At 47.0% G+C, this 26,653-nt stretch overlaps 1 protein-coding gene across 1 annotated transcript; it reads right to left on the bottom strand.

Moving 5' to 3' along the window:
* Window positions 1-635: 635 nt before the first annotated feature.
* LOC103715758 (mitochondrial import receptor subunit TOM20-like) lies at window positions 636-26,014 on the bottom strand. The gene is made up of 6 exons (XM_008803503.5): window positions 25,767-26,014; window positions 25,478-25,556; window positions 24,823-24,992; window positions 24,691-24,738; window positions 18,870-18,953; window positions 636-1,127 (listed from the first exon to the last, which is right to left on the bottom strand). Exons 1-6 carry the CDS (start codon window positions 25,863-25,865, stop codon window positions 996-998), a joined length of 612 nt encoding a protein of 203 aa, XP_008801725.1. The 5' UTR covers window positions 25,866-26,014; the 3' UTR covers window positions 636-995.
* Window positions 26,015-26,653: the final 639 nt, after the last annotated feature.

The following is a 26,653-nucleotide window of genomic DNA, read 5'->3' on the forward strand; positions in this document are numbered from 1 at the left end:
CAAAGATGCCATGGCCAAAGGCTTCTTTGGATCAAAACAAAATTAGGAGACACCTGGAATTTTTAAAACGTTCAGACTTTCCGAGATTTTATAAAGGAGAATCCATAATAGTAGCCGTAACCCATGCATCTTTCAACATGAAAAAATAAAAAGAATTAAAAAAAATTCGAAACTGCAATCCGAACAAGGACCCTGCACACTCTCATTTCTCAAATGAAAAATTGCAGAGTATACATGTTTGGCACAAGAAAAAAAAAAGAGAAAAATAAAGGATCCCTTTCGATGGGAACTCCCACTCCAGTGGAGAAACCGTGAGTGCACTAGCAATCAGATGGAATCGTGATTTCATATTCCATGGGAAAAAAACAGGCGTCCTGGTTCCCCAGCTAGCAACAGAAGAGACCTACCAGCCGAAGATTATGGGGCCTTTCGCATGGTACAATTCAAAATCTTGGCAGAGATGCGAATCTTGGCAGATGCACAACTCAAAATAAACCAATCTGAAAACCAAAAAAGTCATTAGCAAATCACTGGCTCATGCAACACTTGATCCATCCATTCACTTTGATGCACTAGATGGAGAAACCAAGCTGATTTTGATGTCAAAATCAAGACTCCAGTAATTCGCTTCCTGCTATGATTCTATAGCCTCTTGCACATGACTATCTTAGATTAAGGTAAATAAAAAAGCAAAGATCATTATTGCAAACAAAACAGCCTTGCTAAACATACCAAGGCGAAAGGCTTCATTGCATCAAAACAAAATTAGAAGGAGAGTTGGAAAATTTAAAACATGCAGACTTTAACAAGGTACATGGCGACTGGCTCAAGAAAAAATAGAACTCAGCATGCAAGCTAAGCAGCTATAGGTATAGGCTATTTCTCCACCTTGGCCTCAACAGCTTCTCAAGTTACTCGGGGCATAGGAACCTCAGAGTCCAAGTACTATGAAGCAGTAGACTTCCTTCAGAGGACTGAACTAAAGAACTGGCCTTTCACCTGGGAGGAGGGGGAGGAACATGAGACTTGGCCATCCCTACCCAGGCTACAATGCCAACTGCCAGGATTACCCACCCAAGTATGTCATACTTCAGGTCACTGCTTTTTTGTTTCTTTTTCTTGGACACCTGAAACAGAAAAATAAGACTCAGTTGTTGAAGACAGCCTGCACAGACCACATACCAGAAATAGACTACGATACAAGGGCATCATCAAAGACCTAACACACATTAGAATACCAACATGATGTAAGTACCATAAAGTAAAATATTAAATAACTTTTTTAAGTGATGAGGCACTGTTCAGACAAGGATGCCAATTTAAGGAAATCATTCATCTTTGGAAATTACAATAGGAAAAAAGCAAAAAGCCCCTTTTTTCCTCTTGACGAGGTTTGTTACAGCAATATCAACCTAAAAAATGCTGAATGTCCATCACAATGACAGCACAGGCAAGGTAATGTCAAAATTAGAGCCTATTAAAATGTGGCGAGAATAAACAGTATTAAGGACTTTATAACATAGAAAAAAGGAAAATAAAAGGATGCAAACAAGAAGGTAAATTAGACAAGTGTGCAACTTACGACAATCCAAATGTACGAAGTTGAAAATAGACAATCAGTTAAGAATTTGAGTAAATGCAGGACTTGCTAACCTCTATACTGAAATACTTTAACGGAATACCAATCTGCTTGGGTTGCATAGATCTAGATGAGCCACTATGGCACCCATTGGGCAATAAATCTGCATATGTGCGTAAGGTTTTTGGGCTCTAATGCTGCCACCTCTTAACAGTAAGTACAATGAGCGTGCAAAAGGCACAAGTATATCTCAATAAGTATCTCTTCAGATCATAGTTGTCAAATAGCCTAGGCAGCCCTGGGCGAAGGACCTTCCTATAGCCTAGCGATAGCCTAGGCAATTAGATGATTGCCCAGGTGCAAAAAAATTGTAAAAAAATAATAAAATAATTTATTTCATATATTTGATTTATGTCCAGCATTGTTCTCAATAGACTATCGATATCACGACACAAATAAAATTGGTAATAATTAACACATGACTTCTATTAAGAATACATTACTTCCAAGTCTATAACAATTATTGTTTGATCTAAACTCATCGAATACAAATATATAACACCATTCACGTCATAGATCAAATGGTGGAGCACACATTCTCTATTCGAAGTGGATGTGGATTCAATTATACATGATGTACTACTTAGTACTTATTATTATGATAATAGTAAAATCACCGGTATGACTACAATATTGAAAAAATAAAAACTGAGCATAATACAAGAGAAATACAGTAGAAAAAAAAATACGATCGACTTCTCGTTTTCCTGATTTTCCTAATACAAAGAACAGAACAACACAACAAAAGAATAAAAGTCATAATAACATTCAAAAACCCAACCACCAGGAAGGACCCTGCAATTTGGAAGCAAAGATTTATTAATTTCAGAAAAGAGTGTGAATGAAACAAGGAATAGCAGAAGTCTGAGCAAATACTAACTTCCACGTGAAAGAAACAAAAACATCAAAACAGCAACAATGTCAAACAGGCCGTGCTGGCCAGCCATGGAAGCCTTGCCACTTGCTAGCAAGCTGGCGATGGAGAAAGAGGAGACAGAAAAGGAAGGGGAAAAAAGAAGAAACAAAGAAGGGGAAAAAAGAATACAAGGGAGAAGGAGAAAGAATGAAGGGAGATCACTCACTCAGAGCCCCAACGGTCAACTGCATCCTAGAAGCCTCACCGGCCAGCCGCCAACCACCAAGATGCGAATGAGTAGGTGGCGATGAGAAGTATCCATTCATGCCATAGTGAAGGGATGGGAGAGTGAAGAAACACAAGTCCGGGCTCTTCGCTCTTTTCCTTTTTTTCCATTACATGATTTGACCCCAGCCATGGTCCAAACACATTTCAATTATATTTAACTTGGCCTAATTCAACTGGGCTGAGCCAGGCAAGCACCCATCTGAAATAGGTAAAGTGGGCGATGCTGCCTAGGCAATGCCAAATTGGCTGGGTGAGCAGCCACAAATCATGCTGTTCAAGAGGCGGTCCCCTTGGCACCCAGGGGGTTTGCCTAGGTGCCTAGGTGCCTAGGTGACTGGAGAACATATGTAATCTTTGTGTTACCTACCAAGCAATCACAGAATAATAGAAAAAGTAACCTTTAAGTAGCTAAAAGTTGAACCTAGCAGGAGACCTGATTCATAAGATTACTTGATCTAAACAAATTACATGACTCTTATGACAAATATGGTTGATTTTCAGTTTCCTTGCAGTAAATTTACTTTCAAGCAATATCCAAGAAAATAACTAAAATGAACTGCTTCTAGTTCATGTTAAATAAAGAGAGTATATTGCATTTGTTTTACTCATTTGAAACAGAGATCAACTCCGGCTCCAAAGAAACTTGCAATTCAATAGACTTATTCATCTTTTTGGTATTAAGACAATAATCTTCATCCCAGGAAAAACTATACTACTTCAACAAATGCCGAAGCATGAATCTAAATTTAGTTTAACCAACCTAAAGTACAGATATATTCCACCGAAGTTGAAACTCAAATAAATTTCACACTATAAAGTATAAACCAGTCTAGCTGACCATGCAGCAAGTTAACCTAGCCTCTCCATCCAATTGTTGTTGGCCTCCACCTCAGCTTCTCAAGCCTATGACACTACAAGCCTAAAACAATTAGCTACCTTAACAAACCATGCTGAAGATACATCTAAAACATGTCAACACCATAATTCTGATAAATAAAGTCAAAATGACATATTACTGAAAAACCTTAATTACATGTCAGGCCCTTCAATTATGTCCTACCTTCCCCATCCTAACGTTCAACAGCCTCCAGGCCCCTGGCTCTGCCAATCTTTTACAAAGCGGTGGTCATTCTCTCCACTAAGAAAAGTCTTCCTGCAGAATCTGCATCCCTTTCATTTTACAATGGCCTCAAAGTATCTTATACATGCAAATGCATGTGTTTTACAGCAGAATGATATTGGAGCCCATGATAGCTATTAGGATTGAGGATTCTCTATATAAATGGAAAAATTCAATTATGTGTTCTAGCTGAGACCATGTTTATCATTAGACCATGATATTTTAAACTGTTAACATTTGTAAATGAAGTGATTCTAGTTAAAAATGTGAACTATTATAATGCAAACTCCTACGACCTTGATGATGGACTGCATGCCCCCAGTCCGCACGTCTATAAATAAGCCCATATTTAATTAATAATCCCTGTTAGTTGGTCCTTTAAGGTAAGGAAGCAAGAGAAATGGCCTGTCAAAAGTAGGTGTTTACTTATTAAGCTAAGTAAATAAATAAAGAAAATTAATTAAAAGGGATTACAGCATCCATCTTCCTCTCACAAGCATCTTGTGCTCCCAGCACTAGTTTAGGCTAATGCCAACAAGGCTACCTATCTGAGACATAACGTTACCCAACCAAATAAATAAAAAGAGAAATTACAGTTTCACCCAAGGTTCGCCGTACCGGTACCGAACCCCGTACCGGTGCCGCACTAGCATAAGCGTACCGAATGTCGGTACGGTACGGTACGCGGTACGTCAGGCATACCGACACTGGCGTACCGATACCGGTATCCATCGGTACGGGTACGGTACGTCCGGTACCGACCTGTACCGATCGGTACAGCATACCATGGTTTCACCCCTCAAGTTTGGGTGATTCTCACACACACACCCTCATCTTTAAAATTTTTCAATGTATCCGTTCAAATTTCCTAAGTGTTCCAAAGTGGTCCTTCGACTCGCCAACTAGCCAATGCCGTTAGCCTGTCATTTCAAAAGTCCAAAATGCCCTCACCCTCTTCAAACATCTTCAAATGTCTTTTCTGCTTCCTCCCCAATGTCAACCATTATGTTCCGACCCTCCGCTCCCATCCTCCCTCCTCAGCAATTATCTGGCGAAATGCTGCCTCCTCTCCAGTCCTCCTCTCTTCCACATTTGTTAAGAGAGTAGAAGAAGAAGACAAAGTGGACGAAGAAAAAAAGAAGAAACAAGAAGAACATGATAGTGAATTTAATCTGGGAGAAGACAAAGCAAAATCCAAGTATTTTTACTCATGGTAATGGTGGAATGACTCCGTCGAGCGAGCTCCCGAGATCCCAACCTAAGAAAGCTAGGATTTTTCTGGTACTGCTTCAATGTTTTTTCAAATTCTCAGATAAAGATTCCTCCTTTCCTTTTTTACTATCTTCATTTTTGCGTTCATGTGGTGTCTTGAATGAAAAGTTGGGCTCTGTTGGCAAGTAGAAAATAGGACCTTTAATGTATTGCTCTGCATTTCACTGAACCGGAACCGAGGTAGGAGGATTCCCCTTCAAAAAGCTGCCTTTCCCCTCATTTGCTGTGGAACGAGGTAGATGGGGGCATGGCCAACAAAACCCATCTCTCCATACCCCCTTTTCTCTTATCTCTCCACCACCTGGTTAGCCTCTCAACATCTCAGTCAACTCAATCTATCAACTCCACCCCATTTTTTTAATCTCAAAAATATAATCTCGTCACCACGCACATGAACTCAGTCCTATAGCCTCTCATTCATCAACTTCTCCCACCCTCAAAATAACACAAATCCCACACCCCCGACATTGTCATAGTTTCTCACCATTACCCTCCCATCAACACAACCTGTATACCCAATCCCTCACCCATACTGAGACACACAATAATATTCGTCCAAAGAGCTAGCTAAGAACTAAGAGCTCTCTACACCCATCACTCTCCATCTCCTGCTCTATTCATGTGACCTTGTTAACGCTAAGTAAAAGAACCAACTTCTTGTTCACCATACTTCCCATCTCCACTCTTTTTATACTACCACTAATAGTTGCCATAGGACAAGAACTCTCAGCCAATGGCTGCCACCAGCACCATTTCCACATCCACACCCACCTTTAAGTCGTTGCTCAATATTGCAATGGCACCATCTGCCCTGACCCGTACGTCTCGACACTCACCGGCATCCCCAATCTCACCTCCAAGCTCCTCCCTGATGTGATTGCTGCCATTGTCAACTGCACTGCAGCCAACTTTTTGGATATTGGTGAGATGTCACTTGACAAAGCAAGATTGAGTGTTGGATTCTGCCCACCAAGAGTATGAGAACTATGTCCCATGTTACTACAATATTTGTAGAGGTTGAATTTGGGAGATCATGACACCCCAATTGAATATGAGCATCTATTTGCTCGAGACTTTGCAAGGGATAGAGGCTGTTTGATTCCGGCACCAAAAAAAATATAAAATTCCTCTTAGGTGGTCAAGTGGGAGAGACTTCAATTGAAAGGAGAATGTGAAGATCACCATGCAAGAATTATCCACGATCCAAGAATAGTAAGCCTTTTCTCTCACACCCTTATGGTCTCTCTCTCCCTCTCCCTCCCCCTTTCACTTGGAGTTTCTCTGGATGCAGCAGAGCAGTCCCTATTATTTAGATACAAATCACATGACCTCACATGATTCATAGTATCCTTGATGCCAAGACACCAACCCAAACAGATACCAAGGGCATTTTTGTCCCAAAACAATATTATGCTATCATGTGATGGTCAGATGCCACCAGTCTGTTAACGGAGATGAACAATAAGACCACTTTGGAACATTTTGCAAACTTGAAGGGCCACTTTGAAAATTTTTAAAAATTAGGAGATTGTGTGTGGGAATCACCCAAACTTGAGGGGCTGAAACTATAATTTTCCCTAAATAAAATCCAGTCTCGAAGTGTGCCGTTGTATATTTTTTCCTTGTACTAGAACCATAGTGTTGGGGGGAAAACCCAAGTCATGCCAGCTCAGAGGCGCTCGACCAAAGAGCGCCGACCAGGAAGGTGCTCAACCGAGGAGCGCCGACCAGGAAGGTGCTCGACCGAGGAGCGCCGACCAGAGAGGCGCCCAACCGAGGAGCGCCGACCAGAGAAGCGCCCGACCCCACGACAGGACACTCAGCAAAGCAACCGGCTCAGCTCGGCACCCGTGTCGAGCCCGTGCCTTAGCCGAATATCCAACCTCCGCCTAATCCTCTAAAGGATCTGACAACCAAATACACAACTCCACCGTACTCTGTTACCATCCTTAAGCCATTAAGGCACGTGATCTCCGCAGGCCTTCGGCACGCCTGACCATTAATGCGTATGACCCCAGCGGGCCTCCGATGCACTCAACCATTAAATGAACACGGCTCAAGATGATCTCCGGATCACTGGACCATCAAAGCGTATGGCTCTCCCTGATCACCGATTCACTCAGCAATCAATGCACTTGCCATCTACGAACCCCAGGCCCACCACGGCCGGCGGTTCAACCACCCAAACGGGTCCGATCAACCATGACAGCTCCCTGACTCCGGTCTGATCCGGCCTTATTCTCCACAACGCCATTAATGAGCATGATCGTGCCCAATTATCACGAAAAAGACAAATTGCCCCGTCACCTCCCAGGTAACATAATATCTTTCTATAAAAGAGAACCGGGGGGGAAAGGGAGGGGGAACAGACACTCAAACGGATACAGAAACATTCTCCTCCTTTACTTCCCCCCACATATTAGCCCCCTCTGACTTAAGCTTCGGAGGGCCGGCGCCGGAAAACCCGGCCACCGGCTTTCTTGCAGGATTCTCCAGGAGGACGCCACCAGCCGACGCACCGCCACCCACTGTCCCGGCAGCGGAGCTCCTCCCTTCTCGGTTCGCGGCCGCCCCCGGGTCCAATTTCCAGCAACAGTTGGCGCTAGAGGAAGGGCCCGAGTTGTAGCCATGAAACTGAGAAGTAAGGGGGCTTCCAATGCCTCTCGACGTCCTCCACCCAGTCCTGGACACTCTGTCCAGAACTCGCCGCCTCCGGCCGAGTCAACTCCTCAAGTTCGGCCGGAACAGTTCGATGCCCTGGTGCAACAGGTGCAGGCCTTGGCCACCGCTGTCCAAGGCTTGCAACCCAAGGGCATCCCGACGGCACCGCTCCCTCCGGCCCCAGTTCAACCGGTACCTCCTACAAGCGGACTTCCCCTTCGAGGTCAGGACTCTCAAGTCCAGGCCTCCCTCTGGAGAGAACATCCAGTAAGAGGCCCTGGTGGCTGGCCACAGCCCTCAGAGGCTGAGTCAGTTCCAGGGCAACTTGCACCGGAGCGAACCGCTGCAGCGATCCCCCAGAATGACGAACTCGACAAAAAGGTCGAGAAGCTGGAGCGCCAGATTCAGGCACTCCACGGAAGGAAGCCGGGACGTGATGGTGACTTCGAGTTCACCACGAAGTCCCCCTTCTCCCAACAGATTGAAGACGAGCCAGTCCCGCCGCGGTTCAAGATGCCGCAGGTGGAGCCTTACAACAGCAGAGCCGACCCCCTTGACCATCTGGAAAGTTATCGGGTCTTAATGGCCCTACAAGGAGCCTCGGAGGCCATGCTGTGCAAAGCTTTTCCAGCAACGCTCCGAGGACCAGCCCGGCTTTGGTTTACCGGGCTGAAGCCGAGTACTGTTTCCTCCTTTGAGCAGCTCGGCAGGCAGTTTGCCAGTAATTTTGCCGCCAGCCAGCCCCAGCGGCGGACATCGGACTCCCTCCTTGACATCAAACAAAAGGAGGGAGAGTCCCTCAGGGAGTACTTGGACCGATTTACTGCCGCAACATGGGAAGTCCGGGAGCTTGACCAGTCAATCGCCATGTCGGCACTAAAGACTGGAGCCCGGTCTTACAGGTTCCTCTTCTCCATCGACAAGAATTTCCCTGCGGACCTCACTGAAATGCTGGTTCGGGCGCGGAAGTACGCCAAGGTCGAGGAAGCCGTGGCTGTTAGGCGGAGCGGGGCCGAGCAGACTCCCAAGAAACAAAAAAGACGCCGCGAGGAGCGTGGCCAGCCCAGAAGCCCGTCCCCGCGCCGAGCCAAAAATCCGCCCCACCTGAAGAGTCCACCCCGACTACGGAGACCGCCTCAGCAGAGGTCACCACTCCGCCCGAGGTTTCCACCACGGGCCCGTGCACCCGAAGGGAGGTATGAAAACTATACTCCCCTTACCGCTCCTCGGGCCGAAATCCTCATGAAGATTAAGGGTCGGGATTATATCCGGCTCCCGCCTCCGAAACGAGATTCCGGAGCCCGGCGTGATCCCCGGAAGTACTGTCGTTTCCATCGGGATCATGGCCATGATACTGAGGACTGCTACCAGCTCCGGAACGAGATCGAAGCGCTCATCCGCCAAGGGGTGCTCGATCGATTTGTGCGAGGCCGGCGTGAAGAAAAGAGGCCAGCCGAGGGAGCCGCACAGCCTGAAGGTTCAAACGCCAACAGGCTCACCGCCGGCACCATCAACACCATCCGAGGCGGGGCCTCGGTTGGAGAAGCTTCAGGGGAAGGAACCTCCTCGAAGCGCCTACGCGCCTCGGAAGCCATCTCTTTCTCAGATAATGATCTGGAAGGAGTCGAAACTCCCCACGATGATGCTGTGGTCATCTCCATGATTATAAACAGATTTGATGTAAAACGCATCTTAATCGATAATGGAAGCTCGGCGAACGTTTTGTATTTTGATGCCTATTGTAAAATGGGGATGACAGAAGAGCAACTACGGAGGATGAATGCTCCGTTGGTCGGATTTACTGGGGATTCAGTCCCAGTAGAGGGCGAGGTCGACCTCCTGGTCACGGTCGGGCTCGCCCCCCGCGAAAGTACCGTGAGGATGAGCTTCCTTGTGATACGCCTGCCCTCGGCCTATCATGCCATCCTCGGAAGACCAGGTCTCAACGCCCTCCGAGCAGTGGTCTCGACACGCCACCTGCTCATGCGATTTCCCACCAGCCAAGGAGTTGGCGAAGTTCGTGGGGACCAGGCGGTAGCAAGACGATGCTACATGGCGACCCATGAGGCAAAGCGACCAGCCGAAGTGCCGGTCCCAGCAACCGACCAGCCTTCAGCTGAAACCCTGGAGGCACGAGTCAGCCCTCAGAAGGAGCGGGTAGAGCCTGGTGAGCTACTAATTCAAGTTCCTTTGCGCGAAAACTTTCCCGAGCTAACCGTGCAGGTCGGCTCTGGCCTCAATAAGCGCGAAAGGGATCGCCTCGTCAACTTCTTGCGAGACAACATGGATGTTTTCGCATGGTCGCCCGCGGATATGCCGGGGATAGACCCAGAGATCATGGTCCACCGGCTCCAAGTAAAGCCAACCTGCAAACCCGTGCGACAAAAGAAGCGAGGCGCCGCCCCTGAACGAGAACGAGTAGCAGCCGAGGAGGTTGACAAACTCCTTGAGGCTAGCTTCATCCGGGAGATATCCTACCCGGAGTGGCTCGCCAACGTGGTCCTCGTCAAAAAAGCTAGCGGAAAATGGCGTATGTGCGTGGACTACACCGACCTGAATAAAGCCTGCCCAAAGGACAGCTTCCCACTCCCCAGCATCGACCAGCTCGTGGACTCTACCTCGGGGCACGAGCTGTTGGCATTCATGGACGCCTTCTCCGGATACAACCAGATCCGTATGGCGCCGGAAGATGAAGAAAAGACAGCCTTCATCACCGACGGGGGTACCTACTGCTATAAAGTAATGCCATTCGGCTTAAAGAATGCCGGGGCAACTTATCAAAGGCTGGTCAGCCGGATCTTTAAAGACCAAATAGGCCGAAACATGGAGGTCTATGTTGATGACATGCTGGTGAAAAGCAAGGCAGCGCAAGACCATGTGACTGACCTTGATGAAGCATTCTCCACACTCCGAAGGTACCAAATGAAGCTCAACCCAGCCAAATGTGCATTCGGAGTCACCTCGGGCAAATTCCTTGGCTTCATCATCACACAGCGGGGAATCGAGGCCAATCCTGAAAAGATCCGAGCGCTCCAGGAGATGATGCCTCCGAGGGCAGTTAAGGAGGTACAACGGCTTACGGGCCGAGTTGCAGCTCTCGGAAGATTCATCTCCCGCTCGGCCGAGCGCTGCCTTCCATTTTTTGCGACTCTTAAGAAGCCAAAAAACTTTCTATGGTCGGACGAGTGCCAGCAGTCTTTTGAAGAGCTCAAGCACCTTCTTGCTTCCCCTCCCCTGCTCACAAAGCCTCAACAGGGTGAACTTCTCTACCTGTATTTAGCTGTTTCCCCTGTAGCAGTAAGCTCGGTCCTGGTCCGAGAGGAGGGCAAGCTCCAAAAACCAGTATACTACACTAGCCGGGTCTTGAGGGATGCTGACACCCGATACTCCAAGCTGGAGAAGACTGTTTATGCCTTAGTCATCTCAGCTCGGAGGCTCCGACCTTATTTTCAAGCCCACACAATGGTCGTGCTGACCGACCAGCCAGTAAAGCAGATCCTGCAAAGATCAGACCGCGCGGGCCGGATTACTAAATGGGCCGTCGAGCTCGGGGAATTTGACCTCGAGTATCGACCCAGATCGGCGATCAAAGCGCAAGCACTCGCCGATTTCATAGTCGAGTGCACCATACCGGACGAGGTCGAGCCCGAATCTGAGCCTACATCAACAGAGCAGACCCCGAGTTTGGCATGGACTTTGCATGTCGATGGCTCCTCAAACTCGGGGGGTAGCGGAGCAGGTCTCATCCTCACCAGCCCGGAAGGGGTGGTTGCTGAACAAGCCTTACGCCTCGAGTTTCCTGCTTCCAACAACATGGCGGAATACGAAGCACTCATCGCCGGGCTCAAGCTAGCCAGAGAGCTAGGAGTGAAGGACCTGAAGGCCTTCAGTGATTCTCAGCTCGTCGTCAACCAAATCTTGGGTGACTTCGAAGCCAGAGACCCCACAATGCAGGAATATCTTCGGAAGGTACGGGATCTCGCCTCGACCTTGAATTCCTTCCACATCCAACATGTTGCCAGGTCAGAGAATCTTAGGGCCGACCAGCTGTCAAAGCTGGCGTCCTCTCGTATGAGCGAGCTCCCCAAAACAGCGGCACTGGAGTATCTCCAAAAGCCCAGTACAGAGGAGCCCGAGCAGGCCCTTTGCATTGAGTTCGAGCCAAGCTGGATGGACGAGCTCATCAACTATCTGCAAGACGAAGTCCTCCCCAGTGAGGAACGTGAGGCTCGCCGAGTAAAGCGTTCCGCCACCTGGTACATATTGCACGAGGGAAAGCTTTATCGGAGATCTTTCACCTCTCCCCTCCTCAGATGTCTCCGCCCGACAGAAGCTGACTATGCAATGCGTGAAGTCCATGAGGAAATTTGTGGAAATCATCTGGGAGGACGAGCATTGGCCCATAAAATTTTGCGCCAAGGATACTACTGGCCGACACTCCAGAAAGATGCTATGGACTTCGTCCGAAGATGCGACCGATGCCAGAGAAACGCCAATGTCCAATGCCGACCCTCGGCTCCGTTAACCTCTATCAGCTCCCCTTGGCCCTTTGCCCAGTGGGGAATTGACATTCTGGGACCATTCCCTCTGGCTACCGGGCAAAGAAAATTTCTGGTCGTCTCCATCGACTATTTCACCAAGTGGGTGGAAGCCGAGCCACTCGCCCGGATCACCGAGCAGAAGATGCGGGATTTTGTCTGGAAGTCAATAATCTGCAGATTTGGGCTCCCCTGCATCCTCATATCCGACAACGGCCGCCAGTTCGACAACCTCCACTTCAGAGAATTCTGCTCCGAGCTCGGCATCGACCATCGCTTCACCTCGGTCGCGCACCCTCAGACGAACGGAGAAACCGAAGTAACAAATCGTACTATTTTGTAGGGGCTCAAAGCCAGGCTCGACAAATCTAAAGGACAGTGGGTCGAAGACCTATACAATGTCCTGTGGGCTTACCGGACTACATTCCGTGTCCCCACCGGCGAGACTCCCTTCAATCTAACGTATGGAACGGAAGCTGTCATCCCGTTGGAGATTGGACTCCCTTTTCCGAGGGTAGAACTCCATGATGCCAGCTCCAACTCCTCACAGCTCAGGAACAACCTTGACCTGATCGAGGAAACAAGGGAGGCCGCCCGAGTTCGCATGGCGAGGTACCAGCAAAAGACAGCACAGTACTACAACGCCAGGGTCAAAGTTAAATCCTTCAAAGCAGGAGACCTTGTTCTCAGAAGAGCCGAGGCCTCCCGACCAACTGAGCAAGGGAAACTGGCTCCAAATTGGAAAGGACCTTACCGAGTCACACGCATCCGGCGGCCCGGAACTTACAAGCTGGAGTCTCTAGATGGGACTCCCATTCCAAGAAGCTGGAGTTCTGAAAATCTCTGCGTGTACTACCAGTAGAACCCCGAGGGGTTCCCCACTCTTTAATCATAAATTTCATTTTATGACGACTTATGTGAACTTGTCCGAACTCACCAATTCTCCTAATTGTCTCATGGTACCAGACTTCGCCCGGCTTGATCTCCACCAAACAACGAGCTCGGCTCGTTCTCCATCGGCCAACGAGCTCGGCTCGTTCTCCATCGGCCAACGAGCTCGGCTCGTTCTCCTACCCTGACCACGGTCGGGATGCCCCGATATTTCGGGATGACGGAGTACCTACGTGGACTCCCTGAAGATGTTCGTGATGCGGCCTCCACCGACCAACGAGCTCGGCTCGTTCTCCTACCCCGACCACGGTCGGGATGCCCCGATACTTCGTGATGCGGTCTCCACCGGCCAACGAGCTCGGCTCGTTCTCCATCGACCAACGAGCTCGGCTCGTTCTCCATCAATCATAGAGCTCGACTCGATCTTCTGTTCGTGATCAACGAAAAGTCCGTGATTGGCAATAAACGACAGCTGGATTCTTCTATTATGCCGGCGTCCCCAAAGAACGGACCCCGAGCAGAAGAGCGTCCTCAAAATTGCCAGGCGAAGTTCACAGCCTCGGCGTAAGAACGCTCACGGTGCCAGGTACCCATTCAATTAATGCCTTTACATTATTTCATTTATTTTCATTCTTGGTTAATTAATTACCTGAATGAACCCCCGACCAGCGTCGAGGTACCTGGTCGGGCCAATCATCGCTCGGCCTCACCATTGCTCGGCCTCACCATCACTCGGCCTCGCCCGTCCTACATGCACCGTTCAATAGCAAGCTTAGTTTATACCGGCAGCTCGATGAATCCCCATCACGAGCTGACGGACGTTCAACCCGGTTGTCGGAAAAAGTCCAATCATCCGCCTCGGCAACCCGAGGTCCGGGTTCAAAGTCTGACTAGAAATTCCGAGTCTAGTGACCCTTGGTCCTAGGGCTCGGCCGAATTCTGAGCTAAGCTCGAAAAGACCTCCCGAGCCTAAGCGTATCCTAGACATAAGCGTCGCGATACCACTGGTCGAAGGTCCGAGCAACGAAAGCTGTTACCTGAGCTCGGATCGGATAAATACGCCAAGCCTAAACGCAGGTCTAACTATGTAGCGAACGAAGTTGGGGCCGCAGAGCCCAAGTCCTTGGAGCCTAAAGCGGATCCAAGTGAAGAAGCCTAGGTCTACTGAAAATCAAAGCGCAAGGCAGTTGCAATTTACAAAAAATGTATATTCATTCAAAAAAGCCCGTAGGCTAGGTACAAAGCTCGGGCTCGGCCTTAACAAGTATGGAGGCCATCCCGATTTACAAAAAGAAAAAAACAAAAACTTAAGGCTCGGCGGCTTCAGAAATGGCTGGCTCCTCTGCGATCGAGGCCTCTTCCTCGGTAGCCTCGGCAGCCTCTGGAGCACCCTCGGGAGCCGCCTCGGCGACCTCGGGGACAGCCTCGGGCGCCTCGGCCGGACCCTCCTGGTCGGCCCCGTCAGATGCCGGAGCTTCTGCCTCCGCCTCTGACTCTTCGACCCCTGCTCCTGGTTGAAGCAGGTTCAGGTCGAAGTCCGGAAGGAGCCGCCGCAGTTGGTTGCGGAAGTCCTTAAAGCCCTGGATCAGCCCATTCACGCCCTCCTCCTCCAGAAGGTCGCGGAACTCTTCCGACTCACGGAAGAGCCTAACCGCGTCCTGGGCCTGCTCCCAAGCCTCTTGCTCCCGAGCCTCGTGGTAGGCAGCCTTCCGCTCCAGGTTCCTTATTTCCCGCTCGAGCTCTTGGGTCTTGAGGTGAGCGTTCCCCACCTCCTGCTCGCGGGTGGCCAGCACCGACTCGGCCTCGGCCAGACGAGCCTCTGCGGCACGCACTTCAGATCTGGCCAGCGCGTGCGCACCCTTCTCCTCTTCGAGCTCGGCGGTCAGAGCTCGAATCTCGTCTTCGGCCGCCCCCACCCTTACTTGGAGCGCCTGGCGCTCGGCCTCGGACGCCAGGCACCTTGCCTCGGCCTCCTCGTGCCCCCGCTGATGCCTTCGGGCTCGCTCCCGATAGTCTTGGACGATGTGCATCAGCGTCTCCGTCTCGTGCAGATGCTGTAAAAAGAGACGTGAGAAACGTGAGAAACCAACTTAAAACAAAACTTGCACAACTGTACAAATAAAGAGACCAACTTACCCGGACGGCAGAACAGAGAGTAGAGTCCATGAAGACGCCGTAGTTCATGGACCGGATTTTGGCCTGGTCGGCCGGGAGCAGCGCGACCCGAAGTACTTCGCGCGCTACCTGGGGGTTATCGAGGGCCGAGTCGCCCTCGAAAACCGACCAAACGGGAGCGTAAGGCACCCGCTCCCGTGAGCCCGACGAGCCCGGAAGGCCGGCCTCGGCTGACCTGGGCGGAGCCGACCCCGCAGCTTCTTGACTGTTCCCCGGCTCGGGACTGGGGAACTGGGGTCGGACCGGCGGCCGATCTGACTGCCGCAAAGCTGGGGCGGGGCGCGCGAGCGCCAAACCCGCCGAACTCCTCCCTCCCTGGTCGGCGATTGGGGCTTCCTGCCGACCAGGAATCTGTGAAATTGGCGCCGGGCACGGGAGCGCTATCGTGGCTCCACCAGAGCCCGCGCCTCTGGAACTCGCGCCCTCCCTCCGACCAGCCTCGGAGTGTCCGGAACGAGGAGCGCCCGTCTCGGCCGCTGCGGTCGCCGAGACCCTTGCCTTTTTCTTTGGCTCGGTCGGCTCCCCCGAGAGCTCGGCCGCCCTCTTTTGGAACCGGGCGTATAAAACCTCGCTCTTAGTCACCATCTTTGTGATATCTGCAAGGACGAGCAGAATTAGAACACAGAATAATAACATAATAAAAAATGACTCCTACAGTTACCCTTACCCTGAGGACGCGCCGAGCTCAGGCCAACATTCACTAGAGCGTCCTCACTTATGAGGCCGCCCAGTAGAATACCGTCCCCGAGGCTGCGGATGGTGTCGAGGATTCCCTGCTCGCGCGAAGAAAGCTTGGGGACTTTATTGACGGACCTGAGTTGGGTCGGCCCCCACCTAGGGTCAAACCCCCATGTCCGTTCAGAGCCTAGAAAGAAAAATTTCTTCTTCCAATCATGAATGGACGAAGGAGCGCCCTGGAAGAGCGGCCGACCCGCCCGAAGGGCAATGTAGAGCCACTCTCCGTCTCCCGGGTTCGACTTCAATACAAAAAGTCGCCGGAAAACATTTACAGAAGTCGGAATCCCGTACGCCAAACACAGCGACAGGAAACCGACTACTGTCCTCCAGGCATTCGGAGCGAGTTGCGCCGGGACCAACCGGTACTCCATAAGCAACTCGTTCACGAACCCGTGAAGAGAAAATCGTAGGCCGGCCCAGAGTGCCTCCAGGTACACTCCGATCCGGCCTACCGGGGGATTCGATACCCGATCCCCCAACCTGGCGGGCTCCAGACGGAACCCTCGCCGAGGAAAGAACCATTCCTCGGCCATCTCGACCTCCAGTTCACTCATGGTGGACTCGACATCATTCGGACCGGGACCCATTAGGAAGAAGAAGGAAAAGTTTGAGGGGATAGGGACCTGTGAAGGATGTCGGAGATAAGAAACTTCAGACTGAGAAAAGCTGGAGGAAGGAGACAATAAGAAAGTAACGGGAGGCCAGGTGAGGATTTATATAGATCCCTCCAACGGCCCAGATCAGCGAGAAAAAATGCTGCTCCCCGTTCGGATCACGACGCGTGTCGGCCCAAGAGACGGAGCGCCACATTTAATTTGGGCTGACGCTTCGAACACAAAAACGCCTCGTCGGATCGTGCGGCCCTATCATGAGCCCACGACGCGAGGACGCTTCGGAGAAGGCGCTCTAATAATGAGACATTTCGGGAAAGAAGAGACGCCGCCTATTAAAGACACCTCGAAGCGCCCAATAATTCGAAACGCGCGATAATTTAAAATTTCCATAACTCATAATGACCCAACTAAAACTACTTCCCGCGCTCAAGCTGGTAGCCAGCTGGAACTCAGAAGTCGAGGGATAGTGTTGGGGGAAAAACCCAAGTCATGCCAGCTCAGAGGCGCTCGACCAAAGAGCGCCGACCAGAGAGGCGCTCAACCAAAGAGCGCCGACCAGGAAGGTGCTCGACCGAGGAGCGCCGACCAGGAAGATGCTCGACCGAGGAGCGCCGACCAGAGAGGCGCCCAACCGAGGAGCGCCGACCAGAGAAGCGCCCGACCCCACGACAGGACACTCCGCAAAGCAACCGGCTCGGCTCGGCACCCGTGCCGAGCCCGTGCCTTAGCCAAATATCCAACCTCCGCCTAATCCTCTAAAGGATCTGACAACCAAATACACAACTCCACCGTACTCTGTTACCATCCTTAAGCCATTAAGGCACGTGATCTCCGCAGGCCTTCGGCACGCCTGACCATTAATGCGTATGACCCCAGCGGGCCTCCGATGCACTCAACCATTAAATGAACACGGCTCAAGATGATCTCCGGATCACTGGACCATCAAAGCGTATGGCTCTCCCTGATCACCGATTCACTCAGCAATCAATGCACTTGCCATCTACGAACCCCAGGCCCACCACGGCCGGCGGTTCAACCACCCAAACGGGTCCGATCAACCATGACAGCTCCCTGACTCCAGTCTGATCCGGCCTTATTCTCCACAACGCCATTAATGAGCATGATCGTGCCCAATTATCACGAAAAAGACAAATTGCCCCGTCACCTCCCAGGTAACATAATATCTTTCTATAAAAGAGAACCTGGGGGGAAAGGGAGGGGGGACAGACACTCAAACGGATACAGAAACAAACATTCTCCTCCTTTACTCCCCCCACATATTAGCCCCCTCTGACTTAAGCTTCGGAGGGCCGGCGCCGGAAAACCCGGCCACCGGCTTTCTTGCAGGATTCTCCAGGAGGACGCCACCAGCCGACGCACCGCTACCCACTGTCCCGGCAGCGGAGCTCCTCCCCTCTCGGTTCGCGGCCGCCCCCGGGTCCAATTTCCAGCAACACATAGCATTGCACATTGTAGTCTAGAAGTTTTACTTTAAGGAATAAATATACTTTAGTTATTTCACCAATGAAGCTAAATACAAAGAGATTGACAAACTATTGAGTTTAAGCATATATTCACAAAACACAGAGTCTACATTTATCAAAAAAGAAGTGCGACTTAGAAGCTTAGAAATAAAAAAAAGGAAAATTTACAATCTTATTTGTACTTTAAGTTATTAGCACCGACGAAAAGAAACAAAAAAATAATACACATAACATACTAAGATTCAACATGTATCGGTAACATTACTCTTAACTTTACAAGAAAAAGAGATTTGGGTAGTCAATAATTTTGGAAACAAGAGGACTAAGCTCATAGGCAATTTGTCATAGACATTCTTTTTTCCATTAGGATTGGCAAAGAAATTCCCTAAACAGTGAATTAATGTTAAAAAACACAGTTTGGAAGTACTAGACGATCATTAGTCGACCAACCATGGGAAATAGTAAGGTTATCAATGAGCAGAAGACAAAGAGTTTACTTTCACATGTTTATTTAAGGCGCAAAGGAAATGTTAAAGCTCATAGATTGCAAGTTATTCTAGCTACCTTTGAGAACAAGAGTACAAAAATATTACCTTCACGTTTGAAGTTGAAGATGCTCCTGCTGAAGTCTGTTGACTTGCCAACTGCCTCTGAATCTCCAAGTGCAACTCAGGTGCCTGAGGCAAATATGTATGTTACACATTTGAAATTACAATTGACAGAGGCCTGTGGCAGAAATAAGGCATGTTAACAATAAACTACTAAACTCCCAAATTTTCGGAGTAGCTAGGTGGGCAAGACAGAAGGCATCATTAGTTAAATTACAGTATATGTAATGCAGCATGTTGGAAACTCTCAAAACCATACAGAGTTAGATTCACATACAAAATCAAGAGAAAACATCAACTACTGCATTGCCAGTCAAAGACAAGAATGAAATAAAATGGAAATGATCAGAAGCACTTTGTGCTTCTACACAGAAAACACATAAAATTGCAGAGTAGAACCTTGGCATTTGCCAAGCCGGACTAGGGCAATGCCAGGTTACAACCCAGCATTAAGAAAAATAGATCTGGCCAGAGCCAGATCTTGGTCCCTAAATCTGAAACCTGAGAGCCAGCGATAAGGCCTGGACCTGAACCAACAAATCCTACCACATGCCCATGCTCCTCTCTTCCATCTCTTGTTCTTTCCTCTCATCTCCTCCTCTTCTTCTACTTCCATCTGTCCATGACCAAACCCTGATCCCATGCCAAATCATAAGCCAAGCCCTCAAATTGTCTTTTTGGCAGCATTGCGCACCACGATGAATAGCATGCTGGAGAATCCTCGAAACTTAATCCTAGCTCCATCTTGGACCACATAGAATTACTAGAATAGAAGTAAGAGAGACAACTAAGAAGGTATCATGGAGCAGAGAAGAAGAGGGTTCGGTCAGACTTGACTAGCAATCAAAAGGTCAAAGCCTTGGCAGGTCAGTGCTTGTGCTGGATAGAATAAGGGCCTGTTCAGATAGAGCAGAATCTAGGCCAATCCTAGAGGATTAAAATCCCAGGGTAAAAATTGAGCACAAGTTAGGAATAGGTGTTTGGGTGACTAATCCTAGGGATAGCTGATCTGCAGGAATAAGTGTATCCTATAGGATAAAAATAAAGTGGTCAGGAGGATGTTATTTTTATCATATGGTCATCGGGCTCTGCTTCTTCACCACCTATTCTCTCATGGTACCCATTGGCCAGCACCTACAACCACAACCTCTCACTGCCACCTCCAACCTCCACTTGCCATCTTTGGTTACCTCCTCTGTCCTCCAACTGCAGAGTCCGACCTCCGATCTTGTCATCCAAAAAGTAAGACCCCTTTCTCTTCGCCACCCCCATCTCACCTCCCTCTCTCTATCTCACGGCTAGGTTGCTAATCAATCCCTTCTCTACCCCCCTCACAACGCCTCGCCCTCCTCAGTTGGATGCATGCCAAGGCCCCTACTCTACCTCTTCCTTTTCTCCACTTGATCTCGAACTTTGCTTGCATTGGTAAGAGTACGAGTCAGTAAGCAACATGAATGGTTCAATCTGATAGGGTCGTCCTCTTCATGGTGTTTCTGCTGGTACTATGGTTTTGTTGAGGCGTTCTTGCATTTGCTTGATCAAAATGGCTCAATGGTTGAGTGGTTGACGTTTTGCTTGGTTGCTTCCATTGGAGTTGCCATTGCTTCGATGCTACTAACAAGTGCTTAGATTGGTCTTCTGCTTGATCCTTAGTAGTTTTGTTGAGGTGTTCTAAAGCTGTTGGAAGAAGTGCAGTTGAATGGTTGAGTGTCTGCACTTCGATTGGCTACTCCCCTTGTGGTTGCCATTGCTCCCATGCTCCTTTAATAAATGGTTGAGTGTTTTGATTGATTTTGTGCTTGATCATTTGTATGCTCCTTGTTCTTGTGATTTTTGTTGCATGTTTGTTGGTTGATTTTGATGACCCGGTGAGGATTGTTCCAAGGGCTTGGTTGGGGCTTTTGTCCTATGTTTGTGACTGAACGTGCTTGGACTGGTTCGTTTGTTAACTTTGGCAACCCTATGATGATTGTTGGGGATGAAAGACAAATAAAGGGATCAGGAGGCTTTATGATTAGAGAAAAGGAAGGTGCATGGTTGATGTGTCACTAGGTCAGAATGGGGGATGACTCGCCAAATTCACATCAGAAATTGCCAACATGAACACAAAAAAAAATCGTCGAATTTCGTATAGAAACAAAACAAACCACATCTATTCTTGGAGCTAAGGTATATAAAGAATTGCTTGTGTCCCTTTCGTCCATTGGTTAGAACATTGTCATTTCATGTTGAAGACACAGGTTCGATTTCTATAAGGGGTAGGTACTTATTCCCAACTGACGGTATCATTGCTGAGTGACCGCTCGCTAACTAGCTTGAAAAGGTGGTCCGGATGCTTCCTCTCTCCTAGCAAGCAAGACAAGATGAGATCACCACCTTAACTAATGGCCTTCCTTGCATTCTTTCTTAGCCTTATGTCCTTCCTATCATAGATTCTTGAACCTCCAATAGAAAGAATTTCAATGCATGCACTCTCTCTCCTCCCCCCGGCCACATATCTCTTTCGTTCGCCCCCCTCCTCTTTTTTTCTATCACCATCTCCTCAATGAGCGTAGAGTGACGGAGATAGCTTTTGTACCGATCGGTAGCTTTTTCTATCCCCTCGACCACATATCCTATTCTTTTGGCATTGTTTTCTTGGTCCAAGATTGACAGGTGATCCATCCTTTCTCCTCTACAGCGGTTCATGCATTCTTCCTTCCGAATTATTTTGTTGCATTAATTTGAATCATTGCTTAACATCAATGATTGTTAGCTTAACTCAAATGTAATCCTAGAAGGGGGAAAGAGGGGGGTTGCTAGTTTTGCCCTCTATCCAAACATAGGATAGGATCAGTGATGCAAAAAATTTTGCCTTCAACAAGATTTCATGAATGCTATTGGATCAAAACCCAAATCCCATCATGAATTTTATCATAAGATTATAAATCCTAGGTATCCAAACAAGCCCTAGAGGTGGTGGCGGAAAAGGGAGAGGAAAGTGAAAAAGCCATAGAGAACTTCTAATTTAGGAGCAGGAGTGGAACAAAAATCGGGGATTAAAACCATAACAACAAAAATGTAGTTTAGAATTACTGTATGATAACAATGTGAGGTTGTGTTAGGTTAGGCCAAGCTTACTTTGATCAAACCTAAGCTTGCCTAAATGCCAACCAAACCCAAAAGGCTGGATCCAGCTTGACCTTTCCAACCTGAAATGTCTACCCAGGATAGCACAAAACTGGGCTGGTCAAGCCAGACCAAAAATGTCCGATTCCAAAAGAGAGAGATACATCAAGAAAAGTTGGACCTAAAGACAATTCTCTGAGATGACTATGGACACCTCATCATCTAGGTTCCCACACTTCCATGGGTTTTAAACTGAATTATCCCACTTGATGCCTTGCCTGAACTTTCGCTTCAACCAATAAATATACAAGTCTTACACTTTCATTATAACTCGTCTTGGAAGCTGTATATACAAGTTGCAACCTATCACAAATCCACTTTGCAAAAAGTTGAACCTACAACACTAACATCCAGATTCTTTTTTTTTTTGCTGATTTCAAGGTTACATAACTCAAAAGCGCTTTTAATACCTTTTAAGAGTTGAATGTGTATTGCTCAAACAAAAATGTTGACTGTGCATTAATTACCAGAGCAATTAGCCTAGATCCTTAATGATCCCTGTTACACCAGAAAATCATTGTCAACAGAAAAGCAAATAGTATCACAGTCAAAGCATGTAGTTATTTATTTCTCACTATGTCATAGTGAGAAATAAATAACTAAGTTTTGATCGCTCACTATGTCATAGTTATATAGTCAAAGCAAATAACTAAGTTTTGATCGCTCACTATGTCATAGTTATATAGTGTAAACTCATGCTTTTATGCTTTCAGCATGTAGTTATTTATTTCTCATGAACAGCACACAGTTACTAAATTTCTCTCCTAATGTATGAATGTCCAAGTCCAATATGCAGGCAAAAAAACCATACATACGTATATTGATATATTACTCTGATTGTACAATGACAAAAAGGTTATCCAAAAAGCCAGAATATCTTATTAAATCCTAACTTTACGGATTCATGAATTAGTTAATATATTACAAGAAATAGGCCTATGATGAGTAGATAATGTCAACTAGGTGCTTGACATGAATATCAGATCAAACAAGGTCAGATCGATTAATACGAGTAAATCACTCTCACGGCCAGTGAGTTGAAATAATGCCCACAACTTGCTGGTTTCTAAATAGGCCTTAATTAGTTAACACAGAAAGATTGCTGCGCCCAAAGCATAGCCTCATATACCCACATTGATGTCCTAACCGAAGTGGCAGAACAATGAAATTTCCTCAAGAACACAAAGGCCTTCTAGCATCCCAAGCAAATATGCAACAAACACAAAATACATTTTAGCTAAGATAAAAAAGAGGTGGACACACAGATTTGGCAAGAAGGAAGACATTGTCTGTGGTGAGTGTCTTTGCCACCAAAACCAAGAGCCCATATGATGGCAGACCATTGCAGGAGAAGAGGAGAAAGAGGAATAAGAAGGGAAGGAGAACGAAGAAGAGGTTATAGAGATGCAGGAAGAAGAGAAGAGGAGGAAGAAGAAGAATAACAAGGAGACTAGGATTTTTTTATTCGATCATCAATTGCCTCATACATGAGAGGGGTGGTATTTATATAGACCTTACATCTTGACCAAATCAAGTAATCAATTGACCAAATCAATCAATTGACACTGACTAAATTTGGACCCTTACATCAATTAATCCCTTACTAAAATTGGTCCACTAAATTGACCCAATTACATAAACCTAATTGACTAATCTAACAACAAAACAACTGACCAAATTGACTTGACTAAGATAAAAGCAAATAATGTAATAAAAGAAAATGACTTGGACTCAAATAGACCCAATCCGGGTCTGACTCAATCTGCGGGCTCAGGATCATCTGAATGAAAGCTCTGATGTCTCCATCACCATATCTAAAAACCTAGGCAGGAAAAAACAAAAGAACCAAAAAGGGTTCTCCCAAGACTTTCTCAGTCAAATTGTTATTATTGTAATTTGCTTGTATCATTAGTGGATGACTGCATGAATTTTTTATATAATTTTCCACTTGTACGAAATTATAGGCACAATCTGACTTTAGCATGTCTCTTCCTTGCAATTTTCAGTTTACCTTAAATATTCATTCATTCAATTGCTGTATATCATGTTCCTACATAAACTGATTTAAAAGTGATCTAAGCCTGAATCTTTAACAAATACATTTAAAACTATTCCTTTTTGCTGATGCATAGGAATAAACATCCATGCCATTACCTACTGATAACAAACACAGAGATAGCATAATACAGTAATAAATGAAATAAGGTACCTGAGTAAACAACTTTCAGGCTCCAATAAACAACCATGACAACCAGACAGCACCTCCAAGAACTTAGATATCATTAAGTTCATTGTCTTTTCTTAGCAGTATAACCCATGCCGAAATAGGTTAACCAAAACTATTGCAAACAAAGAGTCCACTCATTCCAGAAACATCAGCATATCATTCCAATTACTTAAACCATCTCAGAACACATAAGTCCCCCAATACTAGTATACCCTCAAGATGATTTAAAAACCATAAAAAGACAAATTAAACAAGCTTTCAATAATAGTAAAACTTCCTGATGTGATATCCTAAACATGACCAACAAAAAAGAAACAGCAACGAGCAGGCAAAAAATGATCCTCCAAAACCAATCTACATTGTCATAGCTTTAAAAATTGAGCTGGATATACATAAATAATTGCAATATACCTTTGCTGATAAATCCAAAGACTTGAGATATAGCTCATTTCCAGGATCCTACAAGCAACCCAAACATCATTTCCTCCACTTGACAAATATAACAATGTAGAAAATGTGTAATAATCAATACAACTCAGATACCTCCTCCACTGCCTGCTGGAAACACTGAGTTGCCTTTGCAAAATAAACTGTTGCTTGCTCGTTATCAGGAGTGTAGAATGCATGAGATGTATGGGCATTTCCTAAGCACCATAGAGTATCATGCTTTCTAGGATTCACCTCCAAGGCTTCCTCCAGTCTCGATACAGCATCTGTGAAGCTCATAAAAACATTTAAAAAGAAAACTGTAAAGAAAATAAATAGATTATGATACCTCCACATCAACAAGATGAAGCTTTGGCCCATCAAATAAATAAATACCCACATTCTAACAATAAAATTTCCACATAAAAGGAGATTTTTGAGGGCCTGTTTGGCATCGTTGTTTTTTTTTTTTTTTTTTTTTTGTAGGGTTGGGGGGGGGGGGGGTCCTCCCCAATTTAGTGAAATAGCAAATATAGACTGATGTTGAATACAACATTTGTGCAAAACATCTGCTGTTCGTCACTTTTGTTTCACTATTTTTTTGTAAGCAACAAATCTTTGCTTTCAAAAGCTCTAAAGATGTTACAAACAATTTAACAAACAGTAGGGATTCATCATTCATATTGTTCAGTCTAGTTCATTTTCTTCTTGAAGTTTGGAGACAAAAACAGGAAAAGAAATACCAAATTAGACCTATGCAAATCAACATTACCTTTAACCATTTTTATGCTGTCAGCTCCAGTTTGAAACTGTGATAGCTCGAGCAGCGCTCCTCCCCACCTTGTCAAATTCTTCAAAACGAAAAATATATTACATAGATCAGGTTTCAGCAATAAATACGTCCTAGATATACCATAACAAAAAGGAAAAGGAATAAGAAAAGCTAATTTGGTTCAATTCATCCAGTGATTAGGGTTTCCAGTGCTCAAATCACCGGTAGAGCCCAAGATACTATTCCAGAAAAGAAAAACAAATTGGAACCATAGCTAGGAAGAACCTACGTCAGCATCGAGGGGGTTCTTGGCGTAGGCCGCCTCGGCGGCCTTGCGGGCGTGCTCGAAGAAGACGAGCCGATCCAGGTCGTTCGAAGGTATCTCCATGGCTTTAAGCGATCGAAGAGAAGGAGAAAACAGATCAAGAGAACCTCCTTTCCGCTTTCTCCCACACTCTCACTCTCGCTCGGGAGAGCTCTAGGGTTTTTCCAGGAGGGGAGGAGAGGAGAGAAGAGAAGAAAAAGAGAACGCGTGCCGTACGAGGGTGGCAAAGACCTTGGAGATTCGAATGGGTTCGAAAGGCCCCCCTTCTTGTTCTCCCACTTTGTTTCGCTGCCTTCATCGCCGTCTATTATGCGTTGGAGGGTTAAGATTGTTTTAATTCCACAGGGTGGTGATTTGACTGGCCGATATGTGTTATTCGGGACCGGATATTTTGCTGAGATAATATTGGCCGTTAGATTGATCCCGCCTTTCTTTAATCATTATATGTATAATTGGAGTCATCATTTCCGCGAGGTCCTCAGCACGCTCAGGAACAGTAACAGAGATGCATGAGGGGAAAATACGATTGCCAACTATTTAGGCCCGTTTGGCAGAGATGGACAAAGCCCTCTCATCACCATCCCCCTCTTCCATCACTCAATTGGTCTCTCATTCTCTCCTTCCAAAGTTCTCTCTTCATCTTCTTTTTTTCCTCTTTCTCATCGTCCTCCATCACCAACTCTCTCCCTCTCTATCTCTCTCTCTATTTCTCTCTCTCTCCCTCTCTTGTGCTAGAAATGTCGCCCTGGATCTCACGGTCCATGGTACGCCGCAATATCACAGTCGACCCACTCTCTCCCTCTCTCTATTTATCTTCCAAAAATATCGATCTCGCGGTCCACGATACAATG

This window comes from Phoenix dactylifera, chromosome 12 (assembly GCF_051530095.1).
Source record: "Phoenix dactylifera cultivar Ajwa chromosome 12, Ajwa_hap1_PhDact_Kaust_v1.1, whole genome shotgun sequence".
Classification (NCBI taxonomy): Eukaryota; Viridiplantae; Streptophyta; class Magnoliopsida; order Arecales; family Arecaceae; genus Phoenix; species Phoenix dactylifera.